This window comes from Emydura macquarii, unplaced genomic scaffold (genome assembly GCF_026122565.2).
Source record: "Emydura macquarii macquarii isolate MOO-44397 ecotype Brisbane River unplaced genomic scaffold, CSIRO-AGI_Emac_v2 contig_480, whole genome shotgun sequence".
NCBI lineage: Eukaryota > Metazoa > Chordata > Testudines > Chelidae > Emydura > Emydura macquarii.
Genome location: NW_027130617.1, coordinates 6,678,680 through 6,693,512, shown reverse-complemented (window position 1 = coordinate 6,693,512; position 14,833 = coordinate 6,678,680). Strand labels below are relative to the sequence as shown.

The window sequence follows — 14,833 nt, the reverse complement described above, 5'->3', positions numbered from 1 at the left end:
TTTAAGAAACACTCAATATTTGCTTGCTACTTCGTAGGCTTGCCAGGTATCTGGTTTTCAGCTGGAAAGTCTGGTCAAAAAAGGGACTGACTGTACACCAAAAGTCTGGTTACCGTGGAGGGTGGGGAGGAGGTGTCGTGTCATCAATTCATGTCAGCCTCTGCTCAGTTAGGGCAGCCTCCTTCCTGCATCTTGGGGGCAGGCAGGCAACCAGCTCAACATCAGGGGCTGCAGTTCCCATCCTAGCCCTGGAGCAGAGGGAACCCAGCTGTGGAGGCAGGGGGAGGTGGAGAGGCTGGAGCAATGGGGGTGGGAGGGAGAAGAGTGAACAGAGGGCAGGGCCTCAAGGGAAGAGACAGAGCAGGGGCAGAGCCTCCGGGGGGAAGAGAGAGAGCAGGTGGGTCTGGTTTTCAGAAATTAGAAAGATAGCAACTCCTAGAGAGTGGTGGTTCCCAGAAATGGACATACTACTCCAGCTGAAGCGTTACCAGTGCCAAGTGACTCATGAGCAAACATCACTTGCAGAGAAAATGTTCATTGGAGCTTTGATTTGGAAAATTCTCCAAGGAGGAGGAAAACCTTGTTTTCTTCTGAGGGCTGCACAGGATGGATGCATGAATGTAGGCACTCTGCAGAGAACCTGTGGAAGGGTAAAGCCCAAGGTCCAGCATTATTACTGTGTTCAGTAATACAGTCTAGGAGGAGAGGTCAGTGGCTGGCGGCATCAAGGCATAGATCCCGGATCATTCCAGCATTGATCATGCTTCCTCCTCTTTAGTAACAGGGGTTTGTCACCATCACTCAGCTCCATAGCACCAGTGACACTACAACAATACTGCTGCTACTAGTGGTAGTGGCAATGATAATATCCGAGGAGGCAGAATGTAACTCATGTTCGCTTGTAGGAGCATTCAGTCCTGTGTGCCTTTTCACTTGTAAATATTTTGGTTTAAGAATCATAGAAATGTAGGACTAGAAGGGACCTTGAGAGGTCATGAAATCCAGCCCCCTGCACTGAGACAGGACCAAGTAAACCTAGACCACCCCTGATTAAAAGATTTTTTTTCATGAAAATTTGACAAGAAATGGACAACATTTGAAGTTTTGTAACCAGCTCTTCTCCTACTAGTGCTGATTATGGTCCTGATACAAAGTCCTTTGAAGCCAATGGGAATCTTTCCATTGATTTCACTAGGCTTGGATCAGATTTTATATTTCCAGGGATAAATTATAATCCAGAGCAAAGGTTAAAAGTCAGAAATCTCTCAATCAACTGAGCATGTTAGAACATAAAGACTCATTAGCCCAGGTTTGTGGGTTTACTTTTTTTAATTCCAGTTAGAAATAAGAAAAGTAATTTCTATTTTGTAATTAAAACAATGCACATATTTGCCATCTAATTATGCCTGACATGTTCAGAGTGTCGGAAGCTAATGCCAGTAATTACAACACTAAGGCTGCCCTAAGCAGAATACTCAATAAATATTCATATTTTTTAAACAGGCACTTATAATTTTGTAGAATATTGAAAAACACTTATTTTTTCTTAGCCTTTTTGAAAATGCATTTTATATTTACCTTGTGAAAAAAGATATAAGAACAAGATGTCCTATGGGACCTGACATATTGCAAATTGTATATAAAATTATTAACAAGAATTACTGAGGAATTATTGTATGGGTTATTAGGAGTTATTCTTTTCTGTTGGGTAGGGGGTGGTTATGTTCAGAAAGAAAATGGTAATCCTAGAAGTGCATAGCACAATAGAGTCCCGATCCTTTGTTGTGGTTTCTAAGCATCTTCATTAAATGTGCATGTTTCCTGGATTTTGTAATTAGCAATAATAAAACTGTAGTTAGCATATGAAGATTCCTTTGAAAATGATATGTATCCAAATTAACTCATTGTACTACATCACTATATAAAATACTACATATTTAATAATAGCTCAGTCTCATTATATAAATGCAATTATATAGCTGGGAAATGGTTAGAAAGGAAATAAGGACTTGTGGTTAAGGTACTGTCCTAAAACTCAAGAAATCTGGGTTCCACTCCAGTGTGACCTTGAGCAAACCACATAATCTCTTTGTGCCTCATCTCCCCTCTGTAAAAATGAGGATAATTATTCCTTTGTCGGCCTCCTCTATTTAGCTCTTGGGGGCAAGGACTATCTCTAATTATGTGGTTTGTACAGAACCTAGCACAATGGGGCCCTGATCTCGCTTGAGGCCCCGAGGTACTACTGTAATGCAAATAATAATGTTGATTTTGAAGTCAGGTTTTACAATTGCCTAGACTATGATATGTAGTGTCAGTGAAATCACACTGTGCATAGGCCCAGGTGGTGGTATTTAGCCACAATAGAGGGGTGGAGAACTGCACTACCCCAGGTGTAGCTAGCACAGGATTGTGCCACTATCCCTCCCTGACTTTTCCAGTGTGCAGGGACAGCACGTATGTACCATTCCATTGAATGGACCTCTCCCAATCTTCCTTCAGAATACCTGAACAACTCTGGGTCAGTGCATCAGGGGAGGATAAGGAGATATATCTCCTTAAGTCTGCATCCTCCCACCCCCTTTGGAGTTATTTGTGAACCCAGAAACAGTCTCAATGACCCCCTGAGCACAGGGACGGTGATTGTCCCCTCCATTTGCTAGGGAAGAAAACAGGGGCAAAGCTCCTTATTCCTTGCACATCCATGCAGTCTAGCCCGTACCGAGTCACTGTACATGCAGAACTGCCACTGACGTCAAAGGGAGCTCTCTGGAGTGCCCTGCGTGAGTTGAGAATTAAACAATTCATCTAACTAAAGAACTTTGTTTCCTCCAATAATGGCAGAAATCACAAAATTCAAATTGGATGCATTTACTCTTTATGTAAGTAAATCTGATAGATTTCATGAGTTATTGTCAAGAGACTCTTGGGAACGTCAGCTCTTTGCTTTGTTCAGGAGGTCAATTCATATTCCTTTCCTATGCAATCACAATCAGTCTAAAAAATGAAATTACAACACAATCACCCTGCACACTGAGAACAAGGCATGCAAAGTTATTCCTTAGACTATCTTTAACACACTTTTCATAGCAATACTTTTGAAGATATAAGCGAAGCTCTGCAGCTCTTTGTGCTGTAGTGCTTCAAAGCAAAGCTGTTATTTTCAAAACCAAGTCCCATTATAAAGCCTTCCGTGGTGTCCAGCTAATAGCCTTTTTCGCCCCACACCTAAAATGACATTTTCTTTACAAAAAGCCTGCACTTAATAAAAGCAAACATTTTAAAGTCTGTAAATGGCCATTTAATGCATTCAGTCAGTTTCCTACTGCCATTTAGAAATATTATCATTCATTATCTTGTCACCTGACACATGTCACACAGCTAGTCTTAACTTTGTTTTACTCTAGAATGGAAATAAGCAGAATGTATAATCTTGATTTTATGAAATGTGCAGTATAATCCAGTGGTATATTAAGGTATGAGGGAACACTTTCTCACAGTGTGATGTGTTAGCGTAGAAGAATATTTTCTTCAAGGGAAATAGAATAATTCATCTTTTGGTGCTATGAAATATCATTCATTGTACAGTGCTGTAGGTTTATGCAAGTCTATGTAGACCATGCAAATTTGTATATTTAGCTATATTAAGAAGTGGAGAAAAGCAAATGTAACAGTCATTTTTAATCAAAATAAGAAGGCAGAGTAATGCTAGCAGTTACCATCCCAGTGGCCATATTTACTTTCACTGAAGCAGGAAGCTGCAAATAGCACCTCCCTATGTCCGCCAGGTTCATTGCATCCCAAGGTGTTTCAGCCTAAGGGAGGACAGGCAGTGTGTTTCCCCTGTGGCCATCCTCAGTGGGTGATGATGGGTAAGTGCAGATTTAAGTTCTATGGGGCACTAAGTAAGGACCTTGCTAATGGGAACTGACAAGGGGATGCAGTGAATCATCATATGCTGCTGCCCCATAGCCAAGCTGCCTCCCGCACCAGTCACTTTGCAGACTGTACTGGCCCTTGCTTGCACCCTAGTAGAAAGGTGCTTTCTCCAGTTTGCCAGTTTCCCCCGTAGACTTTCTGCCAAAGACGACCCTCTGATAGAATCAGTGCTTTCAGAAGCTCATGGAGAGCCTGGGTGAGGTTTCCCCCATAAATCTAACTTTTCTCCCTAATGAATTAATGGAAGTAATCTGCAAAGGATAAAATAACTAAACATCTAGATGATAAAGGAACCATGAACCATAACCATCAGTGTTTTCTACAGGAGTAAATCCTGCCAGGCAAAGTTAATTGCTTTTTTGATAGAAAAAAGCCTTCACCCATAATGAATAGGTGAAGGCAATTCACTATATATATATAAAAGGAAAGCACTGGATACAATTTCTCATTAAATCTTCCTTAGAAATTGAACTCAAATTGGCTGGGGTTATAGACACTGTCATGTGAATTGAAAACTGGTTCAAGGACCATAAATAAAAGGCAATGATAAACAGCAAAGAACTGAGTAAGATAAAGGTGGCTCTTGGTGTACTTCTGAGACAATTTTAAGTCCAGTCCGATTGAACAACTTATAGAACATATGTGAAAGAGCAAGAGCATTTGAAACTTGTGATAAATAAGTCATTCAGGCAGGAAACAGATAGCAAATAGTCAAACTTCATTAACAACCCATATGTTGGCATATATTTTGTAAACTTTTTGTCAAACAATTTTAAATAAGAAATGAGGCCCCAATCCTGCAACAAGTTGACCACTGCACCTGTATTTAGTGGTCCTGGGGCTGCACACATGTGGAGAGGTCAGCCTGAATTCACTACATTGCAGGATTGGAGCCTACATTTGGAAGAATCAAAGTCTGTTCATGAATGTTTCACAGATGAAAAGGCTAAATTGTTTGGGAAATAAGATTGCAACAAATAGTTTGTTCAGCTCAATTGACTAAGGGCTTATGTGTTAATATTCAGCCATTATCATAGTAGCATAGGGAACTGCATTAGTTAGAAGTGTTAAAATAGATATAACTAGGAGCAATGAGATGTTAAAAACCATGGGATAAGATAGATGGTATATCAGGAAAGATAGTGAGGAATAAAGCTGAGGAAACTCCACTGCTTGTGGCACTTTCAATGATATGGGACCAACTATACTATACGTACTAGGGAATGTACTACAGAAAACAATCCTGTATTAGTAGAGAAAAGGACTTGGTCCCATATTTTTAAAGATATTTAGATGCCTAACTCCTATTGATTTCAGTGGACTTAGGTGCCTAAATACCTTTTAAAATTTGAGACTAGAGGACTAAATAGAACTTTATGATCTCTAATGTCTATAATTCTATGAATTGTAGCTCTGAAACTCTGGAGATTCACCCATCACTTGTTCTGATTTAATTATTCTTTCATTCAAGAAGCATTTCAATGCCAGTCATGAATTTACTCATATACAATTGTATTTGAGATAAATTATGCAATACTTGGCTAGTTAAAATAGTTCACTTTCTAGCCTGCTGACTGGAACTTCTACAACATCAGAAACATCACATTTTATGGAAATGAAGCCTTTTAAACTTTCTAGTGTTCCACTAACAGATTTTGTTGCTTTTGCAAAACAAATGTTATAGAGTGGTTTGGAGTTTTTTGGTTTATTACAAAGAAATAGTAATATATTGTATTTCCTTCCATCCCAGTTGCCCATACTGGCATCTTCTGTTGTTAGTCTCTATTTTCTTGAACTTACTGATGTCTTCAAGCCAGTTCACTCTGGATTCAGCTGCTATGACAGAAGTCTGAGTATGCCATACATTGAACCTACACAAGAGGCTGTTCCTTTCCTGATGTTGCTTAGTTTGACTTTTGCTGGACCTGCAATCACGGTGAGTTATGGGAATATTCACCCGCTTCCCCTAAAAAAAAGATTTTGGAGCAGATCTTCAGTTGTAGGGTGACCAGATAGCAAGTGTGAAAAATCAGGACCGGGGGTGGGAGTTAATAGGTGCCTATATAAGAAAAAGCCCCAAATATCAGGACTGTCTCTATAAAATGAGGACATCTGGTACCCTATTCAGTTGGTATAAATCAATATGCTCCATTGACCTCAGTGAATTACATGAGCTGAGGATCTGACTTTTTGGTTTTAACATACAATTTTTATCCTTCTATAACAAATGTTAATGGGGCCCCAAACTTTACAACTAAAAGTGTGTTGTTGTTTTTTTAATCTCTTATTGACTTTTAGTAGGGCTTAGGTTCCTAAGTCACTTGGGCAATTCTGCAAATTTTGCCCATTAACCCAAAATAGTACAGTTAAGAAATAATTTCCATATGGTGAATGTTTTCTTCTTAAAAATGGAATTTTTTTCTCTCTCTCTCTCTCACACACACACGCGCACGTGCGCAAATGAAATGTTAAAGTATCTTAAAAGGCTGATAGACAATAAGAAAGTTTCCTTTCTAACCATTTATATTGAGATGCCAAAGGGAAATGCATAGTCAGACCAAGACTATCATGGAAGACACTTTTAAATGCAAATTCATTTTATTGTGTCCTTTTCACTGACACTTTTAAATACCTGTTTCACATGTGCTGATATTTTTGTCAAATGTTTCTGTGGTTACAGAGCCAAATTCTGCTCGCAGTTACTGTCAAGCAATCTGCAGTTCCAATGAACACTCACTGTAGTTGCCTGCGTGTGTAAAGTCAACAAAATGGAGCACAGTACATTTGCGTGTAGGCTAGGAACAGCAGGAAGTTTCTACATAGTGTGAAAAAAACTTAACACTGTCTAAAAATGACTCCTAGTAGCACTAGTCAGTTATGGCTGAGACTCACCCCTTCCTAAGCAATGGAGCTCTGTGCAGAGAACAAAGAAGGATGGCAGGTATGGAATGCATCCTTTACAACCTGTAGGCACATGTTGCAGGGATGGAATGAGAAGCTGGCTCTCTATGGCTGCTCATTCAGTGCATCTCCCAGCCTCCTCCACAGTGGCTTTTGACCACTCAATTTGCATAAACTGAGATCCCATTGACACCCATTGGCCAATCAAATAGCTCCTAAACACTGGCCAAATTAAAACTATCATAGAGATAATTCCATCTGTAGCACATAGGAGAGACTGTGGAGTTCCCTGTGCTGCTGTTCTACCCATGCTCTCCTTGCTGTGGGCATGAACATTTGCTGGATCTTCTGCCTCTTTGTGAGCATCACCCTGTATGAATCACTGTACTATATATTATGCTGTTGAATTAGTGGAATGGAATAGTGTTTCTACAGGACCTTTTGTAGTTCAGTTACTGAGAGATATCATTAGTGCAGGATTTTTTTTATTTTTAGGCAAATGGAGATGGCCAGTTTACACTCAGCAGTAGCTCACATGTAGCTTTGGATATAAGAGCCAGGTTACTTCAGTGAGAGAATATTGATCGTGACACTGGGGTTATTTATTACTCTTTCCAAAACTGCACTGGAGTCTCCAACTTGTTAGTTATGGGATGGGCAAGAAGGAAAGAAATGGTTTATCCAAAGGAAGAACAAATTTCTAACAGAACAGAACCTTCCCAGTACAGCATTTAAACACCAGGATATGAGCAATTCAACCATTTTTATATAGTAAATTAAATAAAATGTCTGATCTTTACTAGAATAATAACCCTGCTGCAATTACAATGTAAAGATAAAATGAAATATAGAGATTTTATTTTTATGTGCACTTAGAGCTCTGTCTACACTGCTTTATTGGCCTATTCATTTGCTCATTTAATTGCGCACTTAGATATCACAGTGCTATAGCTACTTCTAGTAAGCAGAGACAGGCAAACCAACTGACAAATTCATCCCTGTTCTGAATTTCATTAAGTTTAACCAGGGATGAATTCATTCCTTTGTGTTATATCAGACAATCTGAAATTGTGAAAACTCTGAAATGCAACCTTGCATATATAGAAATGCAGAGAAAAGGAGAAATCCTGCCCCCATTGAAGTCAGAGCCCAAACACCCATGGAGATCAGTGGAGACAGGATTTGACCCTATGAGTTTTTAAAAAGAGGTACAGCACTCTAGTTAACATCTGTGTCACTACTTCTGCTCAGGAATCCTGCCTTCTTGAATGTGCAACTCAATGAATGATAAATTTCCTTGAAAGTAATCCATGGGCCCTATATATACACTGGGAGAACCTTGCTAAGTACAACCATGTTCATAAACTGGTAGGAAGCTCACCTACATTCTTTATCCATGCTTGAGCAGCTGCTTCTCTCCTGTCAATAGTCCCTTCCACCTCTCTGAGAAATTCCTCCTCAGAATAATCCATCTTGGTGTGCACCTAATTTCAGTATTGCCAGCCTCAAGCATTTCAAAATCATGAGTGGAACTCAAAAAGTCATGTGATTGACTAAAAATCATGAGGGTTTTTGTTTTAATTGTTTTCTTTTTATGGGTCTTTTAGTTCTGGAACCTTTAGGGGTTATATTTTCAAGGTTCTCTCCACAATCATAAGGCTAAATGAAATATCATGACACTTGTGATAAAAACAAGAGGTTGGCAATGTTGTAGTCTATGTAGTCATCAAGGTTTATCCACTGCTGCCCATACTGAATCCAAAGGTCTGCCCTTGGAGAACATATTGGCTGGGTAATTATGTTTTTTCTAATTCTGTCAGAATGGATTTTCACACTGGCATCTACAGGGAATAGCTGCAGGAATCATACTGAAGTCATACAGGCTCAAGAACCATGAGCCAATCTCAGTCTTGGTCTAAGTGCACTGAACTTCATTGATTTCAGTATATTTACACCAAAGCTGAATATTATCAGCCACTTCCAAGGGAGATAGTCTCTGTTCTGGAAGCACTTCTAGCCTGAATGGGAGAACCATGGTATATTAGGAATTCAATTTTTGGAGACTGAGTCCATAGGACTTATTTAGTCATGCCTCTGTGCATATGATAACCCATTGAGGTCCCTTCCAGTCCTGCATTTCTATGATTCCTATGTGTCTATGTACCAGTCAACTGGAACACTCTAAGGTTGCAAAACAGTTCCTATTAAAACCCCTTGTTTTTAAATGCTTATAATTTACTCAGTCACCTGTTGGATGGAAATTTTCAATGCTTTATATATGCCCAAAGATTATCTTTCTTTTCTAAGGGTTTATTTATACAAACACTTAGATCACAACAACCTGGAGTGTAAATCTACCCTGCGCTAGCCTGCCACTCACTAAGTGACTGTGTGGACATAACTGCCAAGAGCTAAAAAGTTCCATAATGCACTTTGGTCTATCGTGGTTTGAAACAGGAGTAGATTAAAGAGCACTAGGAAATTTTTCTGCATCAGGGTCTACATGGACACAGTGTTTGGCAGGCTAATTCAGGGTAGATTTACACCCCAGCTTGTTGTGAATTATGTGTTTGTGTAGACAAAACCTAAGTCTGAGCAAAATCTCTTGAGCTAGGCTTCAGTTCAGTGAAAATGCAAAAAATGTACTTTCCCCATTTTAAACAATTCTAATCGCAATGTTGTTTTAGACAGGGCTAAATGCAAAAGAGGCTGAAAATAGAACCTACTTTGAAAATAATCCTCGCTGATGACTACTGCATTTTCTCACTTTGAAAAAAGATGGTTTTGATTTGCCAGTTACGATGATTTTAAAATTGCATGAAACTGCAGTAGAAAATATTGTTATCAACGAGTGTGTACTTAAGCCCTGATCTTGCAAAGGCTTATACACGAGCTTATTTCACGCACATGAGTAGTCCCATTGAGTCAGTGAGACTACTCGTACTTGTCAAGTTAAATCGATATGTAAATCATGCAGGATTACGGAATAAAAGATAAATGCATTGTACATGCATTGCAGCTAGTTAATTGTGCATTTTTCAACGCTATCTTGCTGACTTTAAATTTTCATAATGTTGAAACAACTGAAGCCATTTTCTCCAAACTTGGCTTGTCTGTAGTTGTCTGAATATTTTTTGTTTGTTTTTAAGACTTAAATACTGAGCCAAATTTGAAGAAAATATGTCCAGAAGCTTCAATGTTATAACCATTAATTATCAGCAAGCTCTAGAAATGCCTTAATTCACACATCCTAAAAAGGACATATACCAGTTCATTTCCTCACACAGAAATGCATACTTAGCTTGCATTACTAATAGAAACTGATGACCGTGGTACACACCAGTTGGTAGTTACTCACTGGTGCATGTGAATTATGGAACTAGAGAAAAAAAATCATTTTTTTCTTCTTTCCTCTAAATAAACATCCTAGGAAGTTAGATGCACAAATTCAAGTTGCACAGTTAAGTATTTTGTAATTAAATTTTCATTAATTTTCCAAGGAATCATATAATTCATACAAAAGATGCAATAAATAAAATGAAGCACTGAAAACTATACAAGGAACTCCAATAACGTAACATGCAATTTCCAGAAGTCTAAGAGATCTATACATGACTTACTACATTATGGGAACAAAAGGAAGTCAATGTCATGTGAAGAAAACCTCATATAAAAATCATGATGATGCAATCTTTAAAAAACAAATCATTTCTGAAACTCCAAGCTCAATCCCTACCCAGAGGCCTAGAAAGGTAAAAATAGAGCAAGAATCAGTTTGTCTATCTGGTGAGATGTTTACTGGCTTTAGCCCATGTTTAGAGTACATTTTAGGTCTGTTTCCTTTATAGTAAATAGCCTTTACCACAGTTCTAGCATCCAGTAACTTATTTTCCCAAGCTATTACTGTAGGAGAATCTGTGTCATTCCATTTCAACCAAATTACTTTTTGCTTACTATCAGTTCCATTAAACAGTAGCAGTTTTTAACTGGACTTATTTGCAGCTTTTAGGTTCCTCTTAAAGTGACTGTATTTGCTATAGACATACATTGTGTGTACACACATACATTTACACACAGAGGATTTTTTCCAGTAACTCCCAAGGACAAGACACTGCTGAAACATATGTATTAAACTCTCAGAATGGGTATTGCATCTCCAGCATTTGCATGAGTTACAGCCTGACTCCCATTCATTTCAACAGGTTTTGAATTAGGCCGGTAATATTTCTTTTTCCTCTTATAAGAAAAATAAAAGCACTATAGAGCATTCAAAACTCATATGATGTGTGGTTTTTTAAGCCATGTCAGTGTATGTTAGACAGCCAGCTAGTTTGTACAAAGGGAGCAATCTGCTTTGTTACAGAGTAACAGAATGTTAGATCATATTGTTTATCATTTAGTTTGTTAAATCAATTTGCAAGTTTGATTGACAGTATCAAAACAGAAAGAATAGAGGCTTTGCACCACTGCAGCAGGTATGTATTGTCCCCTTCTCAGTCAACACAACTACCCACTTGGATGAAAGGGGGGGGGGGAAGGAGTCCCAGAAATATTTATTGAAATGGCACAATTTTTGGCTTTGATATTGTCCTGTAAGTTACCTAAAAAAAAGAATAAATTCATATTCTGCTGTATCTGCCAGCCCTCTAGCCTTCTCTAACATGATTAATCCAATTCCCTGGAAAGACATTAACATGATCCACTAAATTTACCACCCCGTGTAGTCTTGTTTGTTTCCCTACTGCCTATTCTATAACACAGGATGGTCTATCTTTCCATGTTTTCTCCCCACGTTGAACATCCCCTGTTCCTTGACAAAAGCTATTTAAGATTCTGCAAAATTTTAATTTAAAATCCCACTGCTTGCTCCTGGACAAAGTCTTAGCATTATAGTGGCTATACTGAGATGGATAATAATATTATAGACTCTTTGTGATAGTAGCTCTTAGTTGATAAAACTCCCTATATTTCCTTTATCATTGACTTTCCAATGTACTGACACAACCGTCACTGCTTTTGTTTTGCTCTAGGGGAAGAAAGGAAATGCAATTAGATCAAATATGTGGTCAGGAGGGGGTTGATTGTCCAGAAACTGCTAGCCCATTTTATTTCCTCTCTCCCGTGTACAGGGGGTTTCACTGAGATAATAAAATGTAACAGAACTTGTCTAATGGTTCCATCAGGTTCTACATAGTTTAAGCCTTCATTTGATTATATATATATATGTTTCTAGTATTCAGCTGCATTGCAAACCTCTTGAATGTCACCTTACACGTGCTGTTTTATTGAATCAGCAGACAAACTATCTGAATCTGTTCTGAAGTCTGAACTGCTCATTCACTTCAGTGGAAAGTTAACTCTGAAGTCTCACAACAACATACATAGAATCATAGAGTTGGAAGGGACCCCAGGGGGTCATCTAGTCCAACCCCCTGCTCAGAGCAGGACTAACCTCAGCTAAATAATCCCAGCGAGGGTTTTGTCAAGCTGCAGCTTAAAAACCTCTAAAGATGGAGATTCCACCACCTCCCTAGGTAACCCATTCCAGTGCTTCACCACCCTCCTAGTGAAAAACTTTTTCCTAATGTCCAACCTAGACCTGCCCCCCTGCAACTTGAGACCGTTGCTCCTTGTTCTGTCATCTGCCACCACTGAGAACAGCCTAGCTCCATCCTCCCTGGAATCCCCTTTCAGGTAGTTAAAGGCTGCTATCAAATCCCCCCTCATTCTTCTCTTCTGTAGACTGAACAAGCCTAGTTCCTTCAGTCTCTCCTCATAAGTCTTGTGCTCCAGCTCCCTAATCATTTTCGTTGCCCTCTGCTGGACTCTCTCTAACTTCTCCACATCCTTCTTGTAGTGAGGGGCCCAAAACTGGACACAATACTCCAAATGCGGCCTCACCAATGCCGAATAGAGGGGAATGATCGCTTCCCATGATCTGCTGGCAATGCTCCTACTAATGCAGCCCAATATGCTATTAGCCTTCTTGGCAACCAGGGCACACTGCTGACTCATATCCAGCTTCTTATCCACTGTTACTCCCAGGTCCTTTTCTGCAGAACTGCTGCCTAGCTCGTCAGTCCCCAGTCTGTAGCTGTGCATGGGATTCTTCCGTCCTAAGTTCAGGTCTCTGCACTTGTCCTTGCTGAACCTCATCAGATTTATTTTGGTCCAATTCTCCAGTTTGTTTAGGTCCTTCTGTATCCTATCCCTATCTTCCAGGGTATATACCACTCCCCCCAGCTTAGTGTCATCTGCAAACTCCAGATCATTGATGAAGATGTTGAACAAAACCAGCCCCAGGACCGACCCCGGGGCACTCCGCTTGTGACTGGCTGCCAGCTAGACATGGAGCCATTGATCACTACTCGTTGAGCCCTGTGCTCTAGCCAGTTCTCTATCCATTTTATAGTCCATTCATCCAACCCATACTTCCTTAACTTGCTGTGAAAGACCGTATCAAAAGCTCTGCTAAAGTCAAGGTAAATCACGTCCACCGCTTTCCCCACATCCACAGAGCTAGTCACCTCTTCGTAGAAAGGAATCAGGTTGGTCAGGCATGACTTTCCCTTGGTGAATCCGTGTTGACTGTTCCTGATCACCTTCCTCTCTTTCAAGTGCCTTAAAATGGATTCCTTGAGGACCTGCTCCATGATTTTTCCAGGGATTGAGGTGAGGCTGACCGGTCTGCAGTTCCCCGGATCTTCTTTCCTCCCTTTCTTGAAGATGGGCACTATATTTGCTTTTTTCCGTCATCAGGGACCTCCCCCAATTGCCACATGCCAACATTAGAGTTGAACAAAAATTTTCAGCCAAAATGTTTTGGTGAAAAAAATGCAGATTCATTGACACTGAAACATTTTGCAAATATGTCTCTGTTTCACCAATTGTTTGTGAAAACAAATATATAAAAAGTCTAAATATTTTGTTTCAACAAAATACTCCAGTTATTCCATTTGAAATAATCTTTGTTTTGAAATGTTTTCAACTGTATTTAAAAATATATAATAATGTTAAAAGTGCCCTTGAAACTGAAACAGAACATTTAGTTTCATGTTGAACAAAATGTTTCATTTGATCCAAAACATTTTTTTTATTTTTGAATTCTCCAAAAGTTTTGACCCAAAATGATATTTTTTCTGATTTTTTTCAGAAATGCCAGCAAATCAAAAAAATCTATCATTCACATCACTCTAGTCAACATTGCTGACATAACTATTTTACTGCTGCAAATTTTAGCAGAAATATCAAATAAATCTGAGTTTGTGGAATTTAGGACCATGGCCAGGGCTTCCATTGAGCAACATTACACTTTCCTCCGTAACAGGGTGGCTTGCCCTTGGGCTGGAGAGCCTAGGGCTTAACCAACCCTGATTACAAAATGAGCCCCACTTAAGGGAAATCAAGATCTTTCCTATAAGGAGAAGAAGGTGGCCATGGTAAGGAGGAAGCCTTAGTGAGATTGCAGTGAGTGACACAGGCTCCTGCAGGGAAGACCCCAAGACTAAAGGAATTGGTTTAGCTAGGACAGGCTGACAGTAGTCTGCTAATACAGAAAAGACTCTGCCCAGGCCAGGGGAGTTTGGGTTTGCCTGGCTGGAGGGATGTCTTTTGTGTTTAGTTTTGAACTTTAATTAATAAATCAGCCCCTAAGGAGGGCTCTTGTATTGGACTGGAAAACCATGTGTGGATTTTATTTGGGGATCCAAAAAGGGAAACTGAGATGAGATGCTGCATGCAGGGTAGGACTGCCCTGAGGCTACCAGAGTGGCGGGAGACAGCCACTCATCTGCACTCCTACTTTCTCCTCCCTATCTCCACTCTAACACTTCAGTAGGTTTGCCATCCCTCTCACTCTGCTAATTTACATGGCCATAAGGACAGAACCGCAGTCTCTGTAGTGGATCTGGTTAAAAAGCAAGCCCATTACACAATTAGGGAAGAACAGCTGCCATGGAATTATAGGCTGCCAGGGATTTTTAGGCAGGAGACC

General features: G+C 39.6%; 1 protein-coding gene across 2 annotated transcripts in view; it reads left to right on the top strand.

Moving 5' to 3' along the window:
* PLPPR4 (phospholipid phosphatase related 4) overlaps positions 1-14,833 on the top strand; it is a 43,370-nt gene that overhangs the window by 13,456 nt on the left and 15,081 nt on the right. For both annotated transcript variants that reach the window (XM_067538244.1, XM_067538243.1), the window contains exon 2: positions 5,690-5,875. In XM_067538244.1, the coding sequence (XP_067394345.1) occupies positions 5,690-5,875 (186 nt within the window). The remainder of the gene's footprint in view (positions 1-5,689; positions 5,876-14,833) is intronic.